The 14,445-nt window shown below is 39.3% G+C and overlaps 1 protein-coding gene across 6 annotated transcripts in view; it reads right to left on the bottom strand.

Annotated features, from left to right (window-relative positions):
• NAPB (NSF attachment protein beta) overlaps nt 1-14,445 on the bottom strand; it is a 79,489-nt gene that overhangs the window by 6,980 nt on the left and 58,064 nt on the right. For all 6 annotated transcript variants that reach the window (XM_064275709.1, XM_064275710.1, XM_064275711.1 and 3 more), the window contains 2 exons: nt 2,481-2,585; nt 28-96 (listed from right to left, as the gene is read on the bottom strand). In XM_064275709.1, the coding sequence (XP_064131779.1) occupies nt 28-96; nt 2,481-2,585 (174 nt within the window). Of the gene's footprint in view, nt 1-27; nt 97-2,480; nt 2,586-14,445 lie in introns of those variants that run through there.

Genomic DNA, 14,445 nt, shown 5'->3' with positions numbered 1-14,445 from the left:
TTTCTTTAATGCCCAAAACTTACTTACTTTTAATAATTTACATTCCCTCGAATCAGTGAATGCTGGAAACATTTCCTCATACTTCTCAAGAGCAAGCTGGGAGAGAAAAATAACTCATTAACAACAGACTTACAGAAGTAGGAAACAAAGCCTTCAATACTACATTAACGTCACTCAGATTGATCTGTATTTAAACGTTTAAGAGGCATGATGCTAAACTGAACATCAACGCATGAAACCTATTTATTTTGGATTTTTAAATTTCAATTAGGAATAAATTCCTAAAACCAATTTTTCTAAGTTGCTGTAGAGAAGTCAATGTGAACCTAATCTAATTCTGAAAAACTCATAGACCAGGTGTCTCTGTTTTCATCCGTTAAATAGGGAAGCTCTTCCATAACACTGTCCCAATTCCAAATAAATGACAAATAAACAAAATTCAGATCATTGCTAGAGGTTAGAGGGAAGAGCGCTGCTTCTCTCAGTGACTTTAATTCTGCTCTTCCAACTCCAAACAGATACTGACAACACCAAGGTTGTCCAAGTCTTGTCTCTTGTCTCCTAGCTTTCGCTTTGCTTTTCAACTTCTCCCCACATCCTCATTCCAATCCCAAATCCCCCAGCGTGACAGCAGCTGGGGAAATAACCTGACTCACTAATCAGAGTGAACACAGTCAAGTGGGAAACACCTTTGTTCTTTCCGTTTTCTGCTGTAATTTAAAATTTTATTAAGTCTTTCATTTTTAAGTCAAGACTACATGCAATATGTAACGCCTTGGTCACATGTTTAAAGTCTGTGTCAAAAGACATTCATTCTCTTGCCAAGTGTGGTTCTGAAATGGTCTATATCTGGTCATAAGAATATTTAGATCCAAGGTCTGTAAACTAAATACAGTCCAGTCTTAAGCAATTAAAACAAAACGAACCAAAACCACAGCAACATGCAAAAAAGAAAAAAAAAAAAATTGCTCCCCAGCTCCAGGAGAGCACAGGGGTAGGTCTAAGTAGGAAAATGTATAAAAATGATCTGATAATACCCTACCCTCCTGACATACACATACAAGGGCAGGTCTAGAAAAACATGGCCTTAAGCACTGTGATAATTTTTTTTTAAGGTCGGGGTCTTATAGAACATTCATTAAGCAAGTATGTTCTGGGACCTACTACATACCAGGTACCTTCTAGGTGTGGAAGATATCACAGTAACCACCCGAAAAGCTCTGCTCTCACAGACCTCACACTATAATGGGGTGTAGGTGGGGCAAACACACAGACACACAGACACATTTTTCAATGTTGGATTGACATGGCTGTGAGAAAACAAGGTAGGATCCTACACGGGAGAGTGTGTGAGTGACAGCTAATGAGGTGGGAAACTTCTCCCAAGAACAAGGGTGTGTGCAGGGGCAAGGTAGGGAAGGAAAAGCCTCTGGGAGAAGATGGCGCCTGTGCTGAGAAACCAAATGAAAGTGCGGGAACAGACGACTGGAAGATCTGAGGAAGAATCTTCCAGACAAAGAAAACTAGAAGGTGACAGGTGGAAGGACTGAGGCGGGAACGGACTTGGCACGTCTGAGCAACAGCAAAAAGGCTCAGGTGACTAGAGCACGACAACCAACAGGAAGCCATGGGCCTGCAGGCCGGGTCAAGGAGTTACGAACTCATCCCAGTGCACTGGGGAGCCCTGAAGGCTGAGGAGAAGGGAAGCTGTGTGACGTGATTTAAAGGCCCCACTCTGGCTGCTGAGTGGAGAACCAACAGGAAGCCGTGGGCCTGCAGGCCGGGTCAAGGCGTTACGAATCCATCCAAGTGCACTGGGGAGCCCCTGGAGGCTGAGGAGAAGGGAAGCGCTGTGATGTGATTTAAAGGCCCCACTCTGGCTGCTGAGTGGAGAACCGATATGGGGGTGAGGTAAGAATCCAAGACAGACCCCAGACCAGAGCCAGTGCCTATCTAAGCATGCTACCAGGACTTTTAAGTCAGTTAGGGCTGGTGCAAATTTTTAAAACAGAGGTGTAGTCTGTATAACAAGTTGCTGTTGAGTCAATTCCAACTCATGGCGACCCCATGTGAGAGAATATTTCCAAACCAATAAGGGTGCCATGGCCATTTCTTCTGTATTAAACACCTGAAGATTTTGGAGCAAAGCTATACACTCAAGTGAGCATTTTCTTCCAATGAGTGTAGTCTATTTTGGAAGGAAATAACAAATAATTTTTGTTTTTTTGATTAAAAAAAAAAAATCAAAAGCAAAAACAAAGGATGTCAGTCTACTCTTTATTATTTCTTCCTTAGCCCCCAATTTCTTTAAAGCAAAACTGCCAAAGGAAACTTGGTTACCAGGGAACATTATAAGCACAATTTCAGCAGCCATTACAGGATTACAGCTGAGAAACATATCACAGAATTATTATCATTATTTTTAACGTACCTAGTTTAGTTTTGCCACATCAGAAAACTAGCCCCAAAGGACTCCTTACCTTTGCATTTAACTCATCCACTATGAAGTGGCAGAGGGCTGCTTTAAAGAAGTAATCCTTTGCACTGTACTTCAACAAAGGGTTGTCCATAGTGTTTGTCCCAACCTAGGCACAGAAAGCAGAGTTAAAAGAGTTTGCCTTCTTACATTCAGCAAATCTGTTTTCCTTTTGCCCTTTAGGAAATACTTATATATTTTACATTAATTCAGCTATGAAATATATTCTTTTAACACAGTATCATATACTCAAAAATTTTACTAGATTAGAAACACTAGTATATACATTTCCATGAAGTAATGATGTGTTAAAAATGACTCAGAGAATTCCCGCTTTCAGGAGGATGGAATAGACATGATTTTCTCTATTCCTCCTGCTAAGTTCAACTTCTGGTAAGTTTATTTAAAACAAAATAAGAGGACTCGGCAAGGTGGAGAAAATAAGGTAGTCCAGAAGGGGCCCTGTGACCTATGGGATGATACAGTGGTGAGTTTCCTGGATTTTCTTTTTGCCTCATGTATCCTAGACTTTTTTTTTATCCTAGACTCGGAAATGAAGAAGCTAGCAACCCAGAAATGCCAGTGGGCACACACAAAAAAGGACAGCTGACAAAAGCTTACCATCTCTATCCAAAGGATCAAGAAAGAGGCAGTCTAGCAAGACAGGAAACTTTAAGACAGTAACTGCTCTACTTCGGCCAAACACCACAGGAAAATGGTGGTCCACCCCTACCTATATCAGCATCGGCTAAATAAGGAGCCTAGATGTCAATCCTTCCAAGGCAAGGCTGTAAGGTGCCCAATAGCCTTGCCAGGGTGGTGTCAGAGACAGCCCTATAAAATCAGAAGCCAAGACTCTCATCCCTGCCAATTAGTAATAAGCCTCACCCTCTACCCCCACTACTGAGCCAATGGAAGCCACATGAGGCACTTGGATTTACCCTCCACACCACAGTAATGAGGCACCCCTCCATCTCCCAGCTGAGGTCCTGTCAGAAGAAGTTCACTGTTACAACTGCCTAGTGATAATGAGGACAATTCCATTATGGTGTTGGTGGAGACAAGGTGGGGAGCTGGAATGTCCACCCCTGCCCAGTAGTAATGAAGGCCTCCCTCCTCAGAGGACAATGGTGGCTGTAGTAGACAACCTGGACTTCTACCTCCACCTGTAAGTAATGACACGATACCCCTCTACTTCCCCTGATGGAGCAATGTCAAGAATATCAGCTGAAAGAGAAAATTGAGACCTGAATTTTATAACATAATGTGAAAATGTCCAGTTTTCACAGAAAATTTCTCACTATTCCAAAAACAAGGAAGATTTCAAACTGAATGAAGGTAACAGATGACTACACAGAGATGACAGAAATGTTAGATTATGTAACAAATACTTTAAAGAAGCAATCATAAAATTGCTTCAACAATTAGTAAAACACTTGAAACTAATGAAAAAACAGAAAGCATCAACAAAAAAAAAATCACAGAAAAGAAACAGAAGGCATAACCAAATGGAAATTTTAGAACTGAAAAATTCAATAACTGCCATATAAAGTAGATGGGCTCAACATCAGAAAGAAGAGGACAGAAGAAAGAATCAGTGAAATGGATGATGGAACAATAGAAATTACCCAATCTGAATGATACAGAGCAGACAGACTGAAAAAGAAAAACAGAAATAATTAAAAAAAGAATAGCATACCAGTTATCTCCGAGATTATAAAATAAGGTCTAACATTTGTGTCATCTAAGTCTTTGAAGGAGAGGAGAAAGAAGGTGGGGCTGAAAAAGTACTCCAAGAAATAATGGTTGAAAACTTGCCAAATATCATAAGAACATACACCTATGGGCTCAAGAACTGTAGTGAAACCCAAATAGAATAAAACTAAAGAAATCCATACCAAGCAACATTATAACTGAACTTCTGAAAACTTGATACAAAGAAAAAAAAAATTTTTAAATAGCTAGAGGAAAACAACACCTTCCCTATACTGGGAAAAGAATTTTCAAATGACAGCATATTTCTCCTGAGAACGCACAGAAGCTGTAAGTGGCACTACATTTTTCAAGTACTAAAAGAAAAAGACTATCAACTTAGAATCGTACGTTCAGGAAAAACATGCTTCAGGAATAAAGGGGAAACCAAGACATCCCCAGATGAAGAAAAACTACGAGAATATGTCATCAGCAAACCTACCCTAAAGAATGGATAAAGGAAATTCTCTACACAGAAAGGAAACAATAAAAGAAGCAATCTTGGAACAGTAGGAAGAACTGGGTAAGCAAAAACACAGGTACATACAATTAGAGTTCTTTCTCGAGTTTTTGAAACTATGATGGATGAAGAAAAATTGCAATGCTGACTGATGTGATCCTAAATTTATGCAGAGGAAAAAATTTTTTTTTATTGTACTTTAGATGAAAGTTTACAGAACAGAGTTTCTCATTAAACAGTACACATATTGTTTTGTGACATCGGTTAACAGTCCCATGACATATCAGCGCTCTCCCTTCTCAACACTGGGTTCCCTATTATCAGCTTTCTTGTCCCCTCCTGCTTTCTCCTCCTTGCCACAGGGCTGCTGTGCCCCTTTAGTCTTGTTTTCTTTTATGGGCCTAATCTTGGGCTGAAGGATGAACCTCAGGAGTGACTTCATTACTGAGCTAAAAGGGTGTCCAGGGGCCATACTATCAGGGTTTCTCCAGTCTCTGTCAGGTCAGTAAGTCTGTTTTTTTGTGTGTGTGTGAGTTAGAATATTGTTCTACATTTTTCTCCAGCTCTCTCTGGGACCCTCTATTGTGATCCCTGTCAGAGCAGTCAGTGGTGGTAGCCAGACTGGCAGAGGCTGTGGTAGTTGTACTCCATTAGTCCTTTGGACTAATCTTTCCCTTGTATCTTTAGTTTTCTTCATTCTCCCTTGTTCCCCAAGGGGTGAGACCAATGGAGTATCTTAGACGGCCGCTCACAGGCTTTTAAGACCCCAGACGCTACTCATCAAAGTAGAATGTACATTTTCTTTATAAACTATGTTATGCCAATTGAGCTAGATGTTCCCTGAGACTATGGTCCCCACAGCCCTCAGCCCAGCAATTCAGTCCCTCAGGGAGTTTGGATGTCTACGGAGCTTTCATGACCTTGCCTTGTACAAGCTGTGCTGGCTTCCCCAGTATTATGTGCTGTCTTATCCTTCACCAAAGTTAACATTTATCTATTGTCTACTTAGTGTTTTTCCATTCCTACCCCTCCCCTCCTTGTAACCATCAAAGATTGTTTCTTTTTGTGTGTAAACCTTTTCATGAGTTTTTACAGTAGTGGTCTCATTTAATATTTGTCCTTTTTATTTCACTCAGCATAATGCCCTCTAGATTCATCCACGTTGTGAGATCCTTCGCAGATTCATCTTTGTTCTTTATCGTTGCGTAGTACTCCGCTGTGTGTATGTACTTATTGTTTATCCATTCATGTGTTGATGGGCATCTAGGTTGTTTCCATCTTTTTGCTATTGTGAACAATGCTGCAATGAACATGGGTGTGCATATATCTATTCGTGTGATGGCTCTTATTTCTCTAGGATATATTCCTAGGAGTGGGATCGCTGGATCATGTGGTATTTCTAGCTTTTTAAGGAAGTGTCATATCATTTTCCAAAGTGGTTGTACCATTTTGCATTCCCACCAGCAGTGCATAAGAGCTCCAGTCTTGCCAGCCTTGTAGAGGAACTCTTTAAGACAAATATATTATGAATGGGAAGGTAAAGGGATATAAAATGAGGTAAGATTTCTATATCCTACTTGAACTGATAAAACAATGACACCACTAGACTATGATAAGTTATGTATATGTAATTGTAGTATGTGGCGCAACCACAAAAAAAAAAATATTTGAGCAACCACAAAAAAAGATACTCAAAGAGATCAAAAATGCTATTAAAAAAACCCACACCCATTGCTGTGAAGGCAATTCCAACTCATACAGACCCTACAGGACACAGCAGAACTGCCCAATAGGGTTTCCAAGGCTGTAAATCTTTACTGAAGCAGACTGTCATATCTTTCTCCTGAAGAGCGACTGGTGGGTTCAAACTGTGATCTTTCAGTTAGAGCAGCTGAGTGATTAACTACTGCACCACCAGAGCTACTTTAAAAACACTAAAGACAAATCTGAAAGGGAAATTAGATGAAAAATTCCATTTAAAGTAGCATCTAAGAGAATAAAATACCTAGGAATAAATCTAACCAGGGATGTGACGCACTTACACAATGAAAATTGTAAAACGCTGCTCAAAGAGATTAAAGAAGACTTAAATAAACGGAAAGATGTTCCATGTTCATGGATCGGAAGACTTAATATTGTTAAGATGTCAATACTACCCAAAGAAACCTATACATTCAATGCGATCCTGACCAAAATTTCATCAGCTTTCTTTACAGGAATAGAAAAACCAATTCTCAACTTTATATGGAATGCTGAAAGAGAAGAACAAAGTAGGAGGACTCACATTTCCTCATTTTAAAACATACTATACAGTTATAGTAATCAAAACTGCCTGGTACTGGTATACCAACAGACACACAGACCAAAGGAACAGAATTGGGAGTCCAGAAATAAACCCACACATCTATAGCCAACTGATTTTTTGACAAGGGTGCTAAGCCCACTCAATGGTGAAAGAAGAGTATCTTCAACAAACAGTGCTGGGAAAGTTGGATTTCCACATGCAGAAAAAGTGAAACAGGGTTCATGATTCACCCATACCCAAAAAAAATGGATTAAGGAACTAAAACCATAAAATACTTAGAAGAAAAAGCAGGGGCAATGCAGTTAGCCCTTTAATAACAAAAGCACAAACAGCAAAAGATAAAATAAATAAATAAGTAGGATCTCATAAAAATTAAATACTTTTGTTCATCAAAAGACTTCACCAAAAAGTGAAAAGACAAGCTACCGACTGGGAGAATATCTTCAGAAACCACAGAGCTGACAAGAACGTAATAACCAACATATACATAAACTTTTGACAACTTAACAACAAAAAGACAACCCAATCATAAAATAGGCAAAGGACTTGAATAGACATTTGACCAAAGAAGACATTCATATGGCCACCAAACACATGAAAAGATGCTCAGCGTAATTTGCCATCAAAACCAAAAAACCAAACCCAGTGCTGTCGAGTCGATTCTGACTCATAGTGACCCTGTGGGACAGAGTAGAGCTGCCCCATAGGGTTTCCAAGGAGCACCTGGCAGATTCTAACTTCTGACCCTTTGGTTAGCAGCTGTAGCACTTAACCACTACGCCACCAGGGTTTCCTCATTTGCCATTAGAGAGATGTAAGTCAAAACCACAATGAGATACCATTTCATTACCACTAGGATGGCTGGTTATGGATTGAATTGTGTCCCCCAAACATATGTGTTGTAAATCTTAACCTCTGTGCTTGTGGTTATAATACCATTTGGGAATGGGTTGTCTTTGTTATGTTAATGAAACAGAATTGTGTACGGTATGTTTTGAGTCAATTTCTTCTGAGATATAAAACATTAAATAAGAAATTGAGTGAGCAGCAATGGCAGAATAGAGATGCTAAGCCACATGAAGACTGCCCAGAAGCAGAAGCTCAGAAGAGACATGGACCTTCTTTCAGAGCCCACCAAGAGAGAAACACTTTCCCTAGAGTTGGTGCTTCTAGCCTCCTTAACTGTGAAAAAATAAATTTGTTTGTTAAACCCATCCACTTGTGGTATCCTATTATAGCAGCACTAGATAACTAAGACAATGGCTAAGATTAAAAAACAAAAAAACCTGAACATAACAAATATTGGTGAGGATGTAAGGAAACTGGCACCCTTTGCTTACTGCTGATAGGAATGCAAAATGGTGCAGCCATTGTGAAAAACAGTGTGGTGGTTCCTCATAAAACTAAAAATAAAACTACCATATGACCCAGCAATTCCATCCTAGGGATATACCTAAAAGACTTGAAAGCAGAGACTCAAGGAGACTTTTACATCAATGTCCATTGTAGCACTACTCACAATAGTTAAAAGGTGGAAACAACCTAAATGCCCATCAACAGATGAATGTTTAAACAAAATGTGGTACATTCATACAATGGAATACTACTCAGCGAGTAGGAGAGATGAAGTCTGGACACACGCTAGAATACTCATGAAGCTAGAAGACATTATGCTGAGTTGGTCACAAAAGGACAAATATTGTATGACCTCACATATATAAAGAGATAAGAAAATGCACATGCATAGAGAACAAAATTCATTAGTGGTTACCGGGGCAAGAGAGAGGGGCAAAGGGGAGGGCGGTTAATTTCAATAGAAAGCTTCATTGATTAAGGGTAGGGATGCACAGTAAGTTGTACATCTGTAAAAAGTTGAATTGACAAAAGCTGTGTGATACATATATTTACAACAACAACAACAACAACAACAAAAGAATAGCTGCTGAGATTGCTTATATATAACCAAAAACTTCATGGGATTTGGTTTCTTGGTTTGGAAGTTTACGGTCATGGCTTAATGGGCCATCTCAGTTAATTGGCCTAATAATATGTCCAGTGTTTCCGTTCTACCTCCTAGTTCATTGTGTAGTACCTAGGGTCTTAAAAGCCTGCAATCACCCATCCAAGGTACCTCAATTGATCTCTATTGGCTAGAGCAACAAAGGAAGAAGACATGTCAGGAACAGAAGGAATGTATACTGAATGTGTTGTTAATTGCCTTCATGAAAAACTGCCTCCTTTGTCATGAGACCAGAACTGGATGGTGCCTGGATACCACTCCTGAACATTTTGATCCAAGATTCTACAGAAGAATCCTGATCAAAAGGAGGAAAATGAAGAAGAGAATTTCAAATTGTCATGAACTCCAGACTTCCTGGAGCCATGAAGGTTGGACGAACTCCTGAAACTACTGCCCTGAGATAATCTTTAAACCTTAAATCAAAAATATCCCCTGAAGTCTTCTTAAAATTAAATAGGAGCTTAGTTTAACTAGTAAAAATGTCTGCCCTGAGTATTATGCTCTTTTAAGAACTATCTACATGGGATCAAATTGACAACAGCAACTCAAAAAGATTAGACAGGAACCTTAGGGGGGCAATGAATTTGTATTAATGGGGGAGGAACAACTCAGAAAAGAAAGATGAGAATGGTTGCACAACTCAATGTCACTAAATGGTACATTACATGTAGAAAGTGTTGAACTGGTATATATTTTGCTGTGTATATTCTCAACCACCACAACAATATAAATAAAATTAAAAAAGAAAACACTATAGATAAGACAAAGTAGAATTCTGAAAAATGTTCAAGTAACCCACAGGAAGGCAGAAAAAAAAGAAACAAAAAACAGCACAAAAAGAAAATAAAATCGCAGCCTGCAGCCTTAAGCCTTAACACATCAACAATTACATTACATGTAAATGGTCTAAATACACCAATTAAAACAATCACCAGAGACAGAGGGAAATATTATATAATGATAAAAGGTTCAGCCTGCCAAGAAGACACACTAAATGTGTGTGTACTAAACAGAGCTACAAAATAGGTAAAGCAAAGTCTGATAGAAATGAAAGGAGAAATACACAAATCCACAATTATACCTGGAGATTGCAACACCCTCTCAGCAACTGACAGAACAAACAGACAAAAAAATCAATAAAGATATAGAAAAACTCACCAATGCTATTAACTGATGGGATCTAATTGATATTTACAGAACATGTCGCTCAATGATACCAGAATGCACATTCTTTTCATTGAAGTGCCCATGGAACATATGCCAAGACAGACCACATGCCGGGTCATAAAACAAACCTCAACAAATTTAAAAGAATTGGAATCATACAGAGTGTGTTCTCATACTACAATGGAATCAAACTAGAAATCACTAACAGAAAGAAACAGAAAAATATCCAAATTCTTGGGAATAAAACAAAACAGAAAAATATCCAAATTCTTGGGAATAAAACAAAACACTTCTAAATAATCCACGGGCCAAAAAGGAAGTTTCAATGGAATTAAAAAAAAAAAATACACTGATCTGAATTAAAATGAAAATATAACAACTTAATATTTGTGAGACATAGCCAAAGCAGTGTGACAGGAAAATTTACAGTACTAAAATGCATACATTAACAAAAAAGGAAAAGTCTAAGTCAAAAGTCAAAGTTGCCACCTTAATTACCTAGAATAAAAAGAACAAAATACGTCCAAGGAAGCAGAAACAAGGAAATAATAAAGATAACAGCAGAAATCAATGAAACTGAGAAAGAAAACACAGAAAAGCAATGAATTCTACCAAATGTTTACATAAGAATTAACACCAATACTTCACAAAGTTCAAAAAAATGGAAGTGAACAATTACCAACTCATTCTATAAATTCAGTACTACCTTGATACCAAAACCAGACAAAGACATCATAAAACGAAAGATCAACATTCCATACAAATATAGAGGCAAAATCCTCAACACAAGAAACCAATTCTAGGAACACAGATAAAGGGTTACATACCATGACTGTCAGTAAAGGATTAACTTTGCTTAAAGACAGGTCTGGTCTTGCGCTCAGCTCCTAAAGGTAACCCTGGGAGGTTGGAATATCCTGCCTGCTAAGAATGTCTTTGTTTACCTGGGGGCCTTGAGCCACATGGTATTAGCTTGATCTCTGGAGGCAGAGGCTGATTTCCCAGTAAGGTACACAGGCTCAACTGTGTTTAATTTCTAATTTGTAATGAACAATTTCCCATGAGTGGCATCACATCAAAGATGTGGTGAAAAACAGGTGAAACTGTGCAGTACAGATGAGTAAGCACAACTATGCCCATGTGTACCTTCCTTACTGAGTAATCCACCCCTGTCTGGAGGTGCTGGAGATAAGCTCAGGCATGCAGGTAGTCAACAATACCTATATGACTGAGTTCCAATAAAAACTCTGGGTATCAAGGTTTGGCTGAGCTTCCCTGGTTGGCAATACTCTGTATATTGCCACAAATGGTTGCTGGGAGAAGTGTAGTCAGCACAACTCCATTGGGAAAAGCCAATTGGACATGTCCTGCTTGGAGCTCTCCTGGACCCTGCCCTATGTGCTTCTTTTCTTGACTGATTTTAATCTGTATTGTTTTACTGTAATAAACTGTAACCATGAGTATACCAGCTTTCAGAGAGTTCTGAGTCCTAGCAAAACCTGAGGGTGGTCTTGGTGATGCCTGAACTTACAGTTGGTGTCACAAGTAAGGGTGGTATTAGGGACATCCTAACTTTCCAACGACCAAGTGGGATTTATCCTAAGAATTTAAGGTTGGTTTGACATATGTGAATCAGTACATCATTTTAACAGAAAAACAGACAAAACCCACATGACCATCTCAATAAATGTCAACAACCTCTGATGATAAAGACATTCAACAAACTAGGCAGAAAAGGGAACTTCCTCAAACTAATAAAGGGCATCTATGAAAAAATACCCCCACGTGTCTGTCAGTTTGTCGTACTGTGGGGGCTTGTGTGTTGCTGTGATGCTGGAAGCTATGCCACCGGTTTTCAGATACCAGCAGGGTCACCCATGGAGGACAGGTTTCAGCTAAGCTTCCAGACTAAGACAGACTAGGAAGAAGGACCCGGCAGCCTACTTCTGAAAAGCATTAGCCAGTGAAAACCTTATGAATAGCAGCAGAACATTATCTGATATAGTGCTGGAAGATGAGTCCCCCAGGTTGGAAAGCAATCAAAAGATAACTGGGGAAGAGCTGCCTCCTCAAAGTGGAGTAGACCTTAATGACGTGGATGGAGTCAAGCTTTCGGGATCTTCATTTGCTGATGAGGCGCAACTCAAAATGAGAAGAAACAGCTGCAAACATCCATTAATAATTGGAACCTGGAATGTACCGAGTATGAATCTAGGAGAATTGGAAATTGTCAAAAATGAAATGGAATGCATAAACATTGATATCCTAGGCATTAGTGAGCTGAAATGGACTGGTATTGGCCATTTTGAATCAGACAATCATATAGTCTACTATGCTGGGAATGACAACTTGAAGAGGAATGGTGTTGCATTCATCGTCAAAAAGAACGTTTCAAGATGTATCCTGAGGTACAATGCTGTCAGTGATAAGATAATATCCATAGGCTTACAAGGAAGACCAGTTAATACGACTATTATTCAAATATACGCACCAACCACTAGGGCCAAAGATGAAGAAATAGAAGATTTTTATCAACTGCTGCAGTCTGAAATTGATCGAACATGCAATCAAGATGCATTGATAATTGCTGGCGATTGGAATGTGAAAGTTGGAAACAAAGAAGAAGGATCAGTAGTTGGAAAATATGGCTTTGGTGACAGAAACAATGCCGGAGATCGAATGATAGAATTTTACAAGACTGACAACTTCTTCATTGCAAATACCTTCTTTCACCAACATCAACGGTGACTATACACATGTACCTCACCAGATGGAACACACAGAAATCAAATTGACTACATCTGTGGAAAGAGACGATGGAAAAGCTCAATATCATCAGTCAGAACAAGGCCAGGGGCCGACTGTGGAAAAGACCATCAATTGCTCATATGCAAGTTCAAGCTGAAAATGAAGAAAATCACAGCAAGTCCACGAAAGCCAAAATATGACCTTGAGTATATCCCACCTGAATTGAGACCATCTCAAGAATAGATTTGATGCATTGAACACTAGTGACTGAGGACCAGAGGAGTTGTGGAATGACATCAAGGACATCATACATGAAGAAAGCAACAGGTCATTGAAAAGACAGGAAAGAAAGAAAAGACCAAGACGGATGTCAGAGAAACTCTGAAACTTGCTTTTGAGCATCAAGCAGCTAAAGCAAAAGGAAGAATTGATGAAGTAAAAGAACTGAAGATTTCAAAGGGCCGCTCGAGAAGACAAAGTAAAGTATTATAATGACATATGCAAAGAGCTGGAGATGGAAAACCAAAAGGGAAGAACATGCTCAGCGTTTCTCAAGCTGAAAGAAAGGAAACAAAAATTCAAGCCTCAAGTTGCAATAACGAAGGATTCCATGGGGAAAATATTAAATGATGCAAGAAGCATCAAAAAAAGATGGAAGGAATACACAGAGTCATTATACCAAAATGAATTAGTCGATGTGCAACCATTTCAAGAGGCGGCATATGATCAGGAACCAATGGTACTGAAGGAAGAAGTCCAAGCTGCTCTGAAGGCATTGGCGAAAAACAAGGCTCCGGGAATTGATGGAATATCAATTGAGATGTTCCAACAAACAGATGCAGAGCTGGAGGTGCTCACTCGTCTATGCCAAGAAATATGGAAGACAGCTTCCTGGCCAACTGACTAGAAGAGACCCATATTTATGCCTATTCCCAAGAAAGGTGACCCAACTGAATGTGGAAATTATAGAACAATATCAGTAATATCACACACAAGCAAAATTTTGCTGAAGATCATTCAAAAATGGCTGCAGCAGTATATCGATAGGGGACTGCCAGATATTCAGGCTGGTTTCAGAAGAGGACGTAGATCCAGGGATATCATTGCTGATGTCAGATGGATCCTGGCTGAAAGCAGAGACTATCAGAAGGATGTTTACCTGTGTTTTATTGACTATGCAAAGGCATTCGACTGTGTGGATCATAACAAATTATGGATAACATTGGGAAGAACGGGAATTCCAGAACACTTAATTGTGCTCATGAGGAACCTAGATCAAGAGGCAGCTGTTCAGACAGAACAAGGGGATACTGATTGGTTTAAAGTCAGGAAAGGTGTGTGTCAGGGCTGTATTCTTTCACCATACCTATTCAATCTGTATGCTGAGCAAATAATACGAGAAGCTGGACTATATGAAGAAGAATTGGAGGAAGACTCATTAACAACCTGCGTTATGCAGATGACACAACCTTGCTTGCTGAAAGTGAAGAGGACTTAAAGCACTTACTGATGAAGAT

The sequence above is a fragment of the Loxodonta africana genome, chromosome 24, assembly GCF_030014295.1.
Source record: "Loxodonta africana isolate mLoxAfr1 chromosome 24, mLoxAfr1.hap2, whole genome shotgun sequence".
Classification (NCBI taxonomy): Eukaryota; Metazoa; Chordata; class Mammalia; order Proboscidea; family Elephantidae; genus Loxodonta; species Loxodonta africana.
Note: the sequence above shows the minus strand (reverse complement) of the source record. Positions and strands in the feature narration are given on the sequence as shown.